At 47.4% G+C, this 13,097-nt stretch overlaps 2 protein-coding genes across 3 annotated transcripts; one reads left to right on the forward strand and one right to left on the reverse strand.

Annotated features, from left to right (window-relative positions):
- Positions 1 to 432: 432 nt before the first annotated feature.
- lrrc73 (leucine rich repeat containing 73) lies at positions 433 to 5,908 on the forward strand. Its single transcript, XM_062400604.1, has 8 exons — positions 433 to 558; positions 855 to 1,080; positions 1,510 to 1,883; positions 2,075 to 2,235; positions 2,705 to 2,827; positions 2,984 to 3,084; positions 3,265 to 3,505; positions 5,283 to 5,908. The coding sequence occupies exons 3-8, from the start codon at positions 1,612 to 1,614 to the stop codon at positions 5,351 to 5,353; spliced, it is 969 nt and encodes a 322-aa protein (XP_062256588.1). The 5' UTR covers positions 433 to 558; positions 855 to 1,080; positions 1,510 to 1,611; the 3' UTR covers positions 5,354 to 5,908.
- Positions 5,885 to 12,152, reverse strand: dlk2 (delta-like 2 homolog (Drosophila)). Of its 2 annotated transcripts, none has more exons than XM_062400602.1 (6): positions 11,842 to 12,152; positions 9,810 to 9,900; positions 8,161 to 8,218; positions 7,921 to 8,051; positions 7,695 to 7,836; positions 5,885 to 7,444 (listed from the first exon to the last, which is right to left on the reverse strand). In XM_062400602.1, the coding sequence occupies exons 2-6, from the start codon at positions 9,877 to 9,879 to the stop codon at positions 6,703 to 6,705; spliced, it is 1,143 nt and encodes a 380-aa protein (XP_062256586.1). In that variant the 5' UTR covers positions 9,880 to 9,900; positions 11,842 to 12,152; the 3' UTR covers positions 5,885 to 6,702. The 2 variants fall into 2 exon arrangements, with proteins under 2 accessions (XP_062256586.1, XP_062256587.1); XM_062400603.1 differs by having other exon boundaries at positions 11,812 to 12,152.
- Between the last annotated feature and the right edge of the window lie 945 nt (positions 12,153 to 13,097).

The following is a 13,097-nucleotide window of genomic DNA, read 5'->3' on the forward strand; positions in this document are numbered from 1 at the left end:
GGATTCATATGATTTTGATTCCCTAAACCGCAGGTGCCTGAACGCACTGCCAATTCGGTTTAAAAAGACATGTGAAAAATAAATTGAATAAATAAAAATAATTCTGATTAAATATGAATAGTAACACTATTGATTTTTATCATAAATAATCAGGCACATTTAAGGACTAAATAAATTGTAAAGTAAATAAAATCATTCAAACTTAATTCTCTATAATGTTTGTGCTATATATAAAGATATGACGTAATAACTGGTTTATTAAACTGTGTCTGTATGTTTGTGCGTCTGTGTGTGTTCCTCTTTGTCGTTCGCATAAGACTTATTTTGAAAATCCGGAGCGGAAGTGTCAGCCGGTGATCGTGTTGATGTTTCTGATCAGCTGATCCATCACCTAATGATCACTAATCAATAATCGATATCAATCATTAATACTCTTACAGTCCCCCTTTTATCCACGTGACGTCACCAGCAAAGAAGGAGGCTCAGCGGGTTGTGACGTCACACGGGTAAAGATGGTGTAGGAGGAAGAGGGACCACTCTGATCAGTTTCATTTTTAGGTTCGAATTTGAATTAAGTTCAATAAAAATGTATAAAATCAATAGAACTAAAGTTTTCTTAAAAAGAAGTGTTGTAAAACATTTACTCAGTTTTCACAATTTGTGTTCATATCGAAAAACAATGGATGCATTTAATTCTCTGAAACGTTATTTCACTTAAAAACTATCGATGATGTGATATTTTACACGTGACGTCATCATAAACAAAGTGCTGAAGAAAGTTGTGAGATGATTGTTTATCAATGGAATATGAATATGTCTTTTCTATTTTAATGAAAGCTGATGTTTGGTCTCAGTGAATCCACTCAGAGTGAGACCTCCTGTGCTCCTTCTCTCTCTGGGACTCTCTGACCGACGGACGCAGCCTCGGCCGCTCTCACATCGAAGCTGATCGATCGATACCGGATCGATCGACTGTGACGTCGCGGTCTATCACAACCGTCGCGTGGTCTGCAGCGAGTGATGACATCATTGCGTGAGAGTCCCGATCCTTCCCTCGTCATCTGATCGATCATTTATCAGGTTCATTGATCAGCTCACAGCTTAACCAGTCAGAGTCTCAGTTTAATATTGATCAATGATCAGCTGCTCAAAGTACATTTTCAATACTGATAATTAAATATTTAAGTTAATCATCTCAAACTGATCAGCACCGATCAATAATCGATCACTGACTGATTTCTATTACAGGAGCTAGAATGATTCAATCAAAGATTGATCTGTGGTGAGAGTTCATTGATCATGTATCAGCTGTTAGAAAATCAATTATTGAAAAGTTAAGTTCAAGATCAGATTACTTCTCTGCCGATAAACTTATAGATGTTTGTGGCAGTTGTGGTTATAAATTGATCGCATGCTGGATCAATATGTTCACCGATATGAGGGAAGGTATTTCAGCTACTTCATTAATAAACATGTTTTGAAATACACTTAATCTCCATGTTCATGCAGGTCCCCCTGGTGCTCCTGGTCCCCCTGGTGCTCCTGGTGCTCCTGGTCCCCCTGGTGCTCCTGGTGCTCCTGGTTCCCCCAGCCCTCCTGGTCCCATCCAGGATGCTGCCAGCCTCCATCCAGATCACAGGGGAGCAGCTCTCAGCGGCCGAGGTTCAGGACATCTGCGAGAGTCTGAAGGAGGACAGCGTTCGTCTGCTGTCCATCCGAGGCTGCCAGCTCTCCGATCGTGACTTTGGACATATCTGTCGCAGTGTTGCCGAGTCTCACTCGCTCGCCCAGCTCAACCTTAACCTGGGCGTGGTCTCCAGCATCAGCAGAACTCGACACCTGGCCGACGCCGTGAGCACCAACCGATCCCTGCAGACCCTATTGTGAGCAGACTAGCAGGGACCAATCAAACGCTTGACTCATCTCAGTGGCTGTGAATACAAGACCAAGTGATGACCAATCGTCATGGTCCAAGTGACCTCGCTGACTCCCTCCTCAAGGGTCAAGGTCACCTGAACCCTGACGATTGGTCCACTGGGGACCATGTAATTGGTTTGACTTTGTCTCTCCCCAGTCTCCATGGCAGCCCGCTCCTGGACGCTGGCCTGGTGACCCTGAACTTGGCGCTGTCGACCCACCCGGCCCTGGTCTGTCTGGATCTAGGAGACTGCATGCTCGGAGATGAGGCGCTGGGTCTGATCTGCGGGATGCTGCCCCCTGATGGAGCAAAGTCAGGTCACAACCAGCTGAACGTCACTTAAGGAAAACACAAAAAACACCTGGTACCATGTTAGCAACCAAAGGAAACTCAGCCTCATAACAACCCGCAACCACAAGGAGCAACACTGATTTCCCTTGCAACCACCTAGACAACACCGAACCCCTGTGTCGGGTCATGGTTGAGTTAGGGTCAGGGTCAGGGTCAGGGTTAGGGTTAGGGTTAGGGTTAGGGTTAGGGTCAGGGTTAGGGTCAGGGTTAGGCAGGAGGCAACCAGCAAATCATTCTATAGGAACCTCCTGAATAAAATGTATGGGAGCATGATCATGTGATAAGAGTGAAAGCTCGAGAGCAAATAACCAAAACCCTACCGTGTGTGTGTGTGTGTGTGTGTGTGTGTGTGTGTGTGTGTGTGTGTGTGTGTGTGTGTGTGTGTGTGTGTGTGTGTGTGTGTGTGTGTGTGTGTGTGTGTGTGTGTGTGTGCAGGCCTGATGGAATTGACACTCAGCGCTAACGCAGGAATCAGCTCCAAAGGTTGGGCTCGACTCAGCATCGCTGTGGCCCACAGCTCTCAGCTCCGAGTCCTCAACCTGGACTACAACCTGCTGGGTAATCAGTCAACTTCCTGTTTATTATCTATCCACTTCCTGTTCATCCATCAGTTAACTTCCTGTTTATTATTTATCCATTTCCTGTTTATTATCTATCAACTCCCTTTTTTTTTTTTGACGGTTCTGGTTCTAATGATCCTGGTTCTGACTCCAGGTGATCAGATAGCAGGGATGTTGGCGGTTGCTGTGGCGTCCAGCAGAACCTTGGAGGTGTTGGACCTGGAGGGAACCGGACTGACCAACCAATCAGCACAGGTCGACCAATCACAGCTCTTCTTCTGTTGTTAGTTGACGTCTCACTCTGTCAGGTCTGTGTTGTTGCTGTGTTTGTCCAGCAGGGGGTGACACTGACCTTAACACCTCTGCCCATTGTTGGAAGTTATGTATAAATAAAGTTTTGTTGATATTTGAACCCCTATGCGTCTCTGGGTCCAGGTCTTCCTCGACATGGTGGAGAACTACCCGACCTGCCTGCGGGTTCTGGTTCTGGCGGAGAACGACATCAGTGCGGAGCTGCAGCAGCAGATCTGTGACCTGCTCTCGGAGGGAGAGGATGACAGAGAGGCCCCGCCCCTCGTAATACGCGCCAACCCCAGCAGTGACCTGCTGTCAAGCAGAGACAAGTACCAGCCAATCAGAGACAAGTACCAGCCCCCCGCTTGGCTCCCCCAAAGCAGTAAGGGCTGAGCGCTCCCCTGCTCCACACCACGCCCCTACTGACTGTTCTCACCTCTTGTCCCAGTTTACTATTCATACTGGTCCCATAGGCCCCATACACAGCAGCTGTTAAAGGAGCCAGAGAAGAACCCCTCACTCTCCCACATGTCTTTGCTTAGCAGCTCAGCTTTGTAGGGCAGGTACCCTGGTATCATCATGTGACCCCACCGGCATCTCGTGACTGGATCTCAACTCACTGTGTGTGTGTGTGTGTGTGTGTGTGTGTGTGTGTGTGTGTGTGTGTGTGTGTGTGTGTGTGTGTGTGTGTGTGTGTGTGTGTGAGACGAGTGAGCAGAGTGTGAATGAATCTCAGCTGTGAAGAAAGATTTGACCAGTTTAATGAAACTATGGATCATTATGTTAGGGTTAAGGTTACATTTGAGTCTTGGTGAAACTTCACGTGTCCCAGGACAACATGGACTCGTGGCTCAGACTCTGAATGTGGTCCGGTGTGATCGGATCTCAATCCAATCTGAGAACGTTCTCACATGAACTTAGAGCTGTCCACTTGTGATTGGATGACAAAAACCACATGTTTATACCAGGTGTGAACGGGGCCATAGACAGTGAGACAGGTTTAGGTTCCACAGAACCAGATCAGAACCAATGTAGAATCAGTCAACTGTTGGTTCTGCTGATGTAGTATCAGTGTTCTTGTGTTATTCAAACTGATTCTGTACTTTTCTCTCAGTTCAGGGTCCGCCTCCTTTGGAGTCCGTAAAGTTCGAACCACAATGAGACATTTCTGGTCTGAGGAGGATTTCCTGTTGCATCGCCACTGGTGCACAATGAATCCTGGGACAGGTCCGCCCGAGAAGGATCCACCTTCCTGAACTGAAGGAGACATTTGAAGGAAACGTTAGAAACGTCTAGTTTGGCTGCTGTGGCGCCATCGGTCTGAAGGAGGCGGAGCCTGAACTGAGACAAAACCTATGTTCATGTCATTCTGGGTCTGTGGGTCCAGTGACACTCTGGTTCTCTCCTAATGAACCTGGTTCAGGATCAGATCTGTCTGGTGTTTTCCAGCTTCTGCGTTGTGACAGTTGGAGGTTTGGGGTTTCCTATAACGAGTGTGGATCTAGTTAAATCTCGTTCTTTGTGGTTCTTTGAAAAGAAAAGAATATTTAAATAATACATTTTATCAATCAGTCAAATCAATCAAATTTTATTTGTAGAGCCCATATTCACAAATCACAGTTTGTCTCCTGGTCTTTAACCAGATGAGACCTCCTCTGTTCTTCACCCTCAACAAGAGTCAAACCACTGAAACCTTCAACAGGTGAAGAAGGTGGAAACCTCAGAGACACATGTGAGGACCCGTCTCCCAGGACAGATGTCACATGTGATGTTTAATATCTTCTCGTTCTCTGTGGTTCCCATTGATTCTGGTCCAGGTTCTGGTCATAGTCCTGGTTCCAGAGCAGGTTACACACATCATCATTAATTTAAACAACATATTTAAGTTAAGTTAAGAATTGATTTAATTTAAAGTAAAAGTCCAACATTTAGGGCGCCAACACCGACTTAACTTAGTCTGGAGATTGGAAAACAGCTCACAGTCCAAAGGGAATAACTTCCAGCTGTGAGGAGCAGATTAACATGGTCGTCGGCCTGACACTGATCTGCTTCTGGTCTTAATGCTAAGCTAGCCATGAGAGTGGTTTCAATGGACAGGAAGTGACATGACGAGGAGGTGTGGTTTGTTGGCTCTAAACGTGTCGTTCTCTAACCCACAGACTCCAGTCCACAGATGGTCCTCCTGACATCAGGTCTAGGTGAGAGCTTATTGGACGAGACTGAGATGTGACCCCTCCCACAGACACACCCACTGACTGTTTTCACTTGATTCGATTGGTTTGTAGTTTTGGGGGTTGAATGTCTGTTTCTGCACTTCCCTGGGTTTTCGGATCACATGATCACTGGCAGCCTATCACATACCACTGCATGGTTTGATGTAGCACCTGTGAGTAGACAAGCAGCGGCACCAAACCTCAACGCACCAAATTACTTCACCTGTGATTAGGCTCCACCCACAAACGCTACCTGCAGGAACTCAGGCTAAAAAAATCCTCCAGCTCCACCTTGTGGAGAATAGTTATTTGTTCCCAGGGCTGATGGGATGTTGGTCTAATAGAATGATGGATCAATGGTCTAAACAGCTGACCGAACTGAAATATGAAGTTTGACTGTTTAAAGTTAAAAAGACGACGATGCTCATCAGTGTCTTAGATGAAGATTGTGTCACCTGGAGTTTCTGCAGGTAAACGGAAACTGAGTGTTTCTGATGAATGTATTTTCTGTCTGTTTGTTCTGATGAAAAACGACGTCACAATAATAAAACTGTTTACAGCTTCGTAAGAAACTATGACTCAGATTCATCTTTTAGTGTCGGACACAATGGACTTCAATTCCCCCTGATTTCACTTTACACGACGGTGGAAAGGTTAAACTGAGAGGGAGGAGCTGCAGGGGAGCGCCTCAGGGTTCTACAGGATGCTAATCATGATGAGCGACACGTGAAGCAGAGTGTTACTGCATGCTCACACCTGCAGGTGAAGCTGTTGTGTGGATCCAGAGAACATATAACCTTAGATGACGACATTATCAGATAATGTATTAAATCACATTTATCTTTTTAATGAGTAAAAAACTAAAATAGTGAAAATATCAAATCACAAAATAAAACATACACATGTGATTAACGTCCAGCTGATTTCACAACTCTTCAGTTTTACATTGAAACAGGTTGTGTCACCTGACCTGAACTCTGTGCTCTGATTTGCTGATTAGGGGCCAAACCACACCCCCCCACTTCATACTCAATCATATTTGGAAATTCCACCTTCTTAACAGCTGCAGCTCGACATTGATTGGCTGGTTGAACGTTTCGTGTGGTACCAACCTCCTACACAGCAGCTGAGGCTCATGGGTAATGTAGTATTATGATAAATAGAGCTGGACCTGATCATGCTGACATTCCTCCCACTGTCCCGCTTTAGGTTTAAATTTGATGGTGTCACAGAGGACTTGCATTTGGCAGCAGGTGCATTCTGGGAGAATTAGATCTGAACCTGATGCAGGTGACCTCTGACCTTTGACTGTGTAGTTCTCACATGAGAGTGGTGTGTATCCTTTCTCTCTCGAACGGCCACTCATCTACACAACCTCAGTGTTGTGTTTCTTCTTCTCTGGTTCTGCAGCGTTCAGGAAGCTGATGCGACCGCCCTGTTCGTCCCGCTGCGCTCGACGCCTGCTCTTAAGTTCTGATGATGCTGAAGTCAGTGACCAGCAAGGGGCGTGGCCACAGTCCCTGCACTGACCCTGCAGTACCAGAGCGGCGGTCAGCCCCACTACACCCAGCGTCAGTGCTGCCAGCATCAACAGGATGATGAGTTGGATATCTGATAGTCCAACAGTACCACGCTCACTCACTGTTACCTTAAACAGCTGGTCGTCACAACCACTGCTGTTACTGCTGGTCCTATGGTTCCTAGCCTCACCTCCTCCTGGCCCCTCCCCCCCCATCCTTGTCAAGCCAGCCTCGAGGGCATCACGGCTCCTTAGCAGCGTCTGGCAGGTGGCCCCGGTGAAACCGGCCCGGCAGACGCAGTGGAAGCCTCTGGCGCGGTCGAGGCAGCGGCCTGCGTTGAGGCAGGGCCGACTGGCACAGTCGTTCAGGTTGATGGTGCAGAAGCGTCCAGTGAAGCCGGAGGGGCAGAGGCATGAGAAGCGGTTGATGCCGTCCAGACAGGTGGCGCCATTACCACACGGCTTCATCAGACAGTCGTCCACGTTGCTCTCACAGCGGGGTCCCGTGAAGCCGGCCAGACAGCGACATTTCAGCTCTGCTTCGAAACCGTCAGCGTCTTCACACAGGCCACCATTTTTACACGGAGACCTGAGGATGACAACAGAGAACAGCAACAGCTGAAGATGATGGAAGCTCTGTGGCCTGATGGTGGCGCTACACTTCATCTTGAAGAGTGAGAAACATTTTACATTTGTCTCCTCTGATCAACTGATCACTAGATAAACACGATGTGGGGATTTGGTCACTTGGGTTCATCTATAATTTGACAACAGTTAATCAGAATAGTATTTGATCAATAATGATCTGATCTGATATATTGATCTGGAAAGTGTCCAACCTCCTCTGGTGACATGGTCCCATCTTCAGTTGACAGTTGTGGCCGTGGTAAGTTTCAGGACACAGGCAGATGAAGTCCCCGTCGTCCTCCATCACGCAGGTCGCTCCGTTCTCACACGGTCGCTCCGAGCAAATGAACAGGTCTGAAAGTGTCATTCCATCATTACCACTAGAGGGCATTGTTCATATGACACAGTAAACATGAGGACATTTGACGAACGTCTGACCTTTGTCACAGAAGCGCCCCCCCCAGCCCGGCTCACAGTTGCACTGCCACGGCTGCTGACATGAGCCGTGCACGCAACCGGGCATTGGCACGCAGCGGTCACAGCGCTCACCGTCCCAGCCGGGGTCACACCTGGACGGACACGAAGAAAACCCGTTATTCACCTGGTCACATGATCACAGGGACCGACCATCGTGGCATCAGCAGTTATTGATCAGTGATGGACTGATGGAGCTCTCACCTGCAGACTCTGGACTCGTCACAGTGGCTGTTGGTGATGTTGCAGCTGCAGTTTCTTCCTGTAGGAAGATTAAATTAACCAATAACTAATCAATAACAGATCAGAAACATAGCAGATCCCTCTGCCACTTCCTGTTTATGACACATTTGACCTGTCTGAACCAATGAATGACACCAGTTGTCTCCGATGTCCCGCTGTAAAACGTACAATGGAACACCGCTCACAGTCGGCCTTCCTGTTTGATCCATCGACTGTGACTTCACAGAGATGCTGTCATCTGATGTCACACAACAACGACGCCATGGAGGCGTCACTCTCTGAACTGTAGCGTCCAGTCTGTGGACAGAGAGCAGCAATGCTTTCTGTTTACGTTTGTCTCAGCTGTCACGACACGTGCACGGTCTCTAGTGGGACATTAACTTTCAACCTCTGACCTCCGGCTGCGGCCGAGCCACGTGGCATTTCAGCAGACAGACAGCTGTGTGTGTGTGTGTGGGGGGGGGGGGCTACTACCCTCAGTTTTGTCTCTGAGGAACAACACCTGTAAAATGTCTGTTGCCCTCACCTCCTCCTGCTGAGGCATCACACGCTGATCACTCACTATCGCACATAAAATCAACCAAACCGTCGACCACCACGTCACCTTCCTGCCGTCCACACTCGGGTTAGGATCAGGGTCAGGGTCAGGGTTAGGGTTAGGGTTAGGGTCAGGGTCCGGGTCAGGGTCCGGGTTAGGGTTAGGGTCAGGGTCCGGTTCAGGGTCCGGGTTAGGGTTAGAGAAGTTCAGCAGGAGCTTTGTGTCCTCTGCCACAGCAGCACTTTGAAGCTGCCTCTGTGCGGTGACATGTCCGACAGGAGGGTTTCTGTTTCCTGTCGGAGTTGAAATCTGTCTGTTGGTGTTGATCTGTACTGAACCGGCTGTGGAGACACATTTCCTCAAATGGACGATAAAGTCTCAAAGTAAAAACATAAGAGTTGTGATGTAACTGTCAGTGCGTGAGGGCGTCGACTCTGATGTCATAACGTGTATCAATAAACAGCGTGGACAAAATGGTCCTGTGTCTCACGTCTCCTTCTGATTGGACTGATTTGCCAGCAGCACCTGGACTCAATGCTTTGTTTCCTGGTCAGACACAGGAATGGTTGATACATGTTTAGACCATGACCTTTGACCCCTGACCTCGGAGCTGCAGTAGATCGGGTGTCGGCTGGAATGATGGAGGTTTGTTTTCACAGAGACAACAGACTCGTCCTCGTTCTCCTGGTGTCACATGACCGGGACGACAGCTGGGAGGTGCTAAGTGTCACATGAGACGAGGCGGGCGGCGGTGGAACTGACAGCTGGGACGAGAACAATGAGTGACCATCATTCACGGAGTCACATGACCCAGACGTCTTACACACATTTTGTTAATGTGCAGTGCATCGAGATCATTTATACTATGATTTGGCGCTATACAATCCAAGAGACCACGCCCCCAATTATATCAGCCAAGTGAAACGTCTCCCTGTTTTTCAATTAGTTTCTTTTTTATAGAAACGATAACTGTACGTATGAATTATAGGTTCCATATTTCATGTTCTCATCTGAAGTTCAAAGCTTTTAAACGGAGTCTGGTTCCTGCAGGAGCTGTGATCATGTGACCTACCTTGAGTGATGCAGGGCGGGACGACGAGGACCACGAGGCCACAGACGCTCAGGAGGACGGACGCAGACATGTCCACTGCAGAGACAGTTACCTGAAACAGAAGAGACGGACATAAATCAGACCTGGTCCAGGATCCGTGCGCCAAGACCAGATCAGCTGTTTACAGCCGGCATTTACTCACACCCCGACCTCAGGTCAGTGCCAAGCAGCCACACATTAACCAGACACTCAAAACTACAGAGACTCAAAACCACCAGAGACTCTAAACCACCAGAGACTCAAAACCACCAGAGACTCTAAACCACCAGAGACTCTAAACCACCAGAGACTCAAAACCAACAGAGACTCTAAACCACCAGAGACTCTAAACCACCAGAGACTCAAAACTACAGAGACTCAAAACCACCAGAGACTCAAAACCAACAGAGACTCTAAACCACCAGAGACTCAAAACCACCAGAGACTCAAAACCACCAGAGACTCAAAACTACAGAGACTCAAAACCACCAGAGACTCAAAACCACCAGAGACTCAAAACCACCAGAGACTCTAAACCACCAGAGACTCTAAACCACCAGAGACTCTAAACCACCAGAGACTCAAAACCACCAGAGACTCAAAACTACAGAGACTCAAAACCACCAGAGACTCTAAACGACCAGAGACTCTAAACCACCAGAGACTCAAAACCACCAGAGACTCTAAACCACCAGAGACTCAAAACCACCAGAGACTCTAAACCACCAGAGACTCTAAACCACCAGAGACTCAAAACTACAGAGACTCAAAACCACCAGAGACTCAAAACCACCAGAGACTCTAAACCACCAGAGACTCAAAACCACCAGAGACTCAAAACCACCAGAGACTCAAAACTACAGAGACTCAAAACCACCAGAGACTCAAAACCACCAGAGACTCTAAACCACCAGAGACTCAAAACCACCAGAGACTCAAAACTACAGAGACTCAAAACCACCAGAGACTCAAAACCACCAGAGACTCAAAACCACCAGAGACTCTAAACCACCAGAGACTCAAAACCACCACAGACTCAAAACCACCAGAGACTCTAAACCACCAGAGACTCTAAACCACCAGAGACTCAAATCCAACAGAGACTCTAAACCACCACAGACTCTAAACCACCAGAGACTCTAAACCACCAGAGACTCTAAACCACCAGAGACTCAAATCCAACAGAGACTAAACCACCAGAGACTCTAAACCATCAGAGACTCAAAACCACCAGAGACTCTAAACCACCAGAGACTCAAAACCACCAGAGACTCTAAACCACCAGAGACTCAAAACCACCACAGACTCTAAACCACTAGAGACTCTAAACCACCAGAGACTCTAAACCACCAGAGACTCAAATCCAACAGAGACTCTAAACCACCAGAGACTCTAAACCACCAGAGACTCAAATCCAACAGAGACTCTAAACCACCAGACTCTAAACCACCAGAGACTCAAATCCAACAGAGACTCTAAACCACCAGAGACTCTAAACCACCAGAGACTCAAAACCAACAGAGACTCTAAACCACCACAGACTCTAAACCACTAGAGACTCTAAACCACCAGAGACTCTAAACCACCAGAGACTCAAATCCAACAGAGACTCTAAACCACCAGAGACTCTAAACCACCAGAGACTCAAATCCAACAGAGACTCTAAACCACCAGACTCTAAACCACCAGAGACTCAAATCCAACAGAGACTCTAAACCACCAGAGACTCTAAACCACCAGACTCATTCGTCCCTGTTTTTCCGGTTGTTATGCTATGCTAGCCAAATAGATGTAGACCTCACATACAGACATACAGACAGAGAGAGAGACAGAGAGAGAGACAGAGAGACAGACAGAGAGAGAGACAGAGAGACAGAGAGAGAGACAGAGAGACAGACAGAGAGAGAGACAGAGAGACAGACAGAGAGAGAGACAGAGAGACAGACATACAGACTAACCCCCAGACAGAGCTTCCTGTTCCCACCTGCCACTTCCTGCTGGAGCTTTTCCTCACTTGCTTCTGCAGGTGTTCTCTTCAGGTGTAGTTATCTTGTTGGATCTGTCCATGTCCTCTCTCAGTGTCCGTCCCCCTTTGTCTCTGTCTGTCTTCTTCCTGCTCGTATCAGCCTGTTACTGTAGCAACTAACCCTGAGGAGGCTCGGCCCACACAGTCGACTGACAGGCGGCGGGAAACCAGAACATACCATAAAGACAGGAACTGACATGTCTGTGTTTGAGTGTGTGTGTGAGTGTGTGTGTGAGTGTGTGTGAGTGTGTGTGTGAGTGTGAGTGTGTGTGTGTGTGTGTGTGAGAGTGAGTGAGTGTGAGTGAGTGTGTGTGTGAGTGTGAGTGTGTGTGAGTGTGAGTGTGAGTGTGAGTGTGTGTGTGAGTGTGTGAGTGTGTGTGTGAGTTTGTGTGTGAGTGTGTGTGAGTGTGTGTGTGAGTGTGAGTGTGTGTGTGAGAGTGAGTGAGTGTGAGTGAGAGTGTTAGTGTGAGTGAGTGTGTGTGTGACTGTGAGTGTGAGTGTGAGTGTGAGTGTGAGTGTGAGTGAGTGTGAGTGTGAGTGTGTGTGTGAGTGTGTGAGTGTGTGTGTGTTTGCAGGTTTAATTCAGTTTCAGTTCTATGAAGCTCCTTCTCTTGTTGTCCAGGTTAAGTTGGAGATCACAGATCAAACTGTCTGAAGCCCCGCCCACTAACCAATCCCTTCCTTTGAACCATGACGTCATGCTCTTAGAGGATCCGTGGAGCTGGTGTGGATAGTAAGAGTCTCAGAGACCACCAGGGTTTCACCTCAAACACTAAAACTGTCGCACAATATCAATACACATAAAGTTCATGTAATGGAAACACAAATGAGATTATATTTAGATCTACTCTTGTTAATGATCAAACAGTTTTTCTATAAAAAGCCATTCGCACAATCACAGATGTTCCCCCAGCTGTTCTTCCTGCATTCAGCAGCTGTATGCGGCTCTTCTCTATTAGACTCTGTCCTAAGTGGACTCTTAAGGAAGTTTTCCCCCTAATTGACAGTTGCATGTTAAATCAGAATAACACGTCTTTGTTAACCGGCTCGCGGCTGTTTGCTGTCCTGGCTCGTAAACGGTGGAACGAGTTCCCCATTAATATCAGGACTGCAGAAAGTCTACACAACATCCGCCGCAAACTAAAAACACACCTCTTCAGATAATACCTCAATTAGAAGTTTAAACTAACAATTTAATATCACTCAAATGTCCCTATACTTATAGCACTTTGTAGTTTGTCTTT

The sequence above is a fragment of the Platichthys flesus genome, chromosome 12 (genome assembly GCF_949316205.1).
Source record: "Platichthys flesus chromosome 12, fPlaFle2.1, whole genome shotgun sequence".
NCBI lineage: Eukaryota > Metazoa > Chordata > Actinopteri > Pleuronectiformes > Pleuronectidae > Platichthys > Platichthys flesus.

Bases quoted from the DNA above. Each gene is read 5' to 3' on its own strand.
- lrrc73 (XM_062400604.1), top strand. From the start codon at position 1,612: ATGCTGCCAGCCTCCATCCAGATCACAGGGGAGCAGCTCTCAGCGGCC. The intron at 1,884-2,074 runs GTGAGCAGACTA...GTCTCTCCCCAG, and splicing joins CGATCCCTGCAGACCCTATT to TCTCCATGGCAGCCCGCTCC. The intron at 3,506-5,282 runs GTAAGGGCTGAG...TCTAACCCACAG, and splicing joins CGCTTGGCTCCCCCAAAGCA to ACTCCAGTCCACAGATGGTC.
- dlk2 (XM_062400602.1), bottom strand. From the start codon at position 9,879: ATGTCTGCGTCCGTCCTCCTGAGCGTCTGTGGCCTCGTGGTCCTCGTC. The intron at 8,052-8,160 runs GTGAGAGCTCCA...GTGTCCGTCCAG, and splicing joins GACGAGTCCAGAGTCTGCAG to GTGTGACCCCGGCTGGGACG. The intron at 7,445-7,694 runs GTTGGACACTTT...TGTCATCCTCAG, and splicing joins GGACCATGTCACCAGAGGAG to GTCTCCGTGTAAAAATGGTG.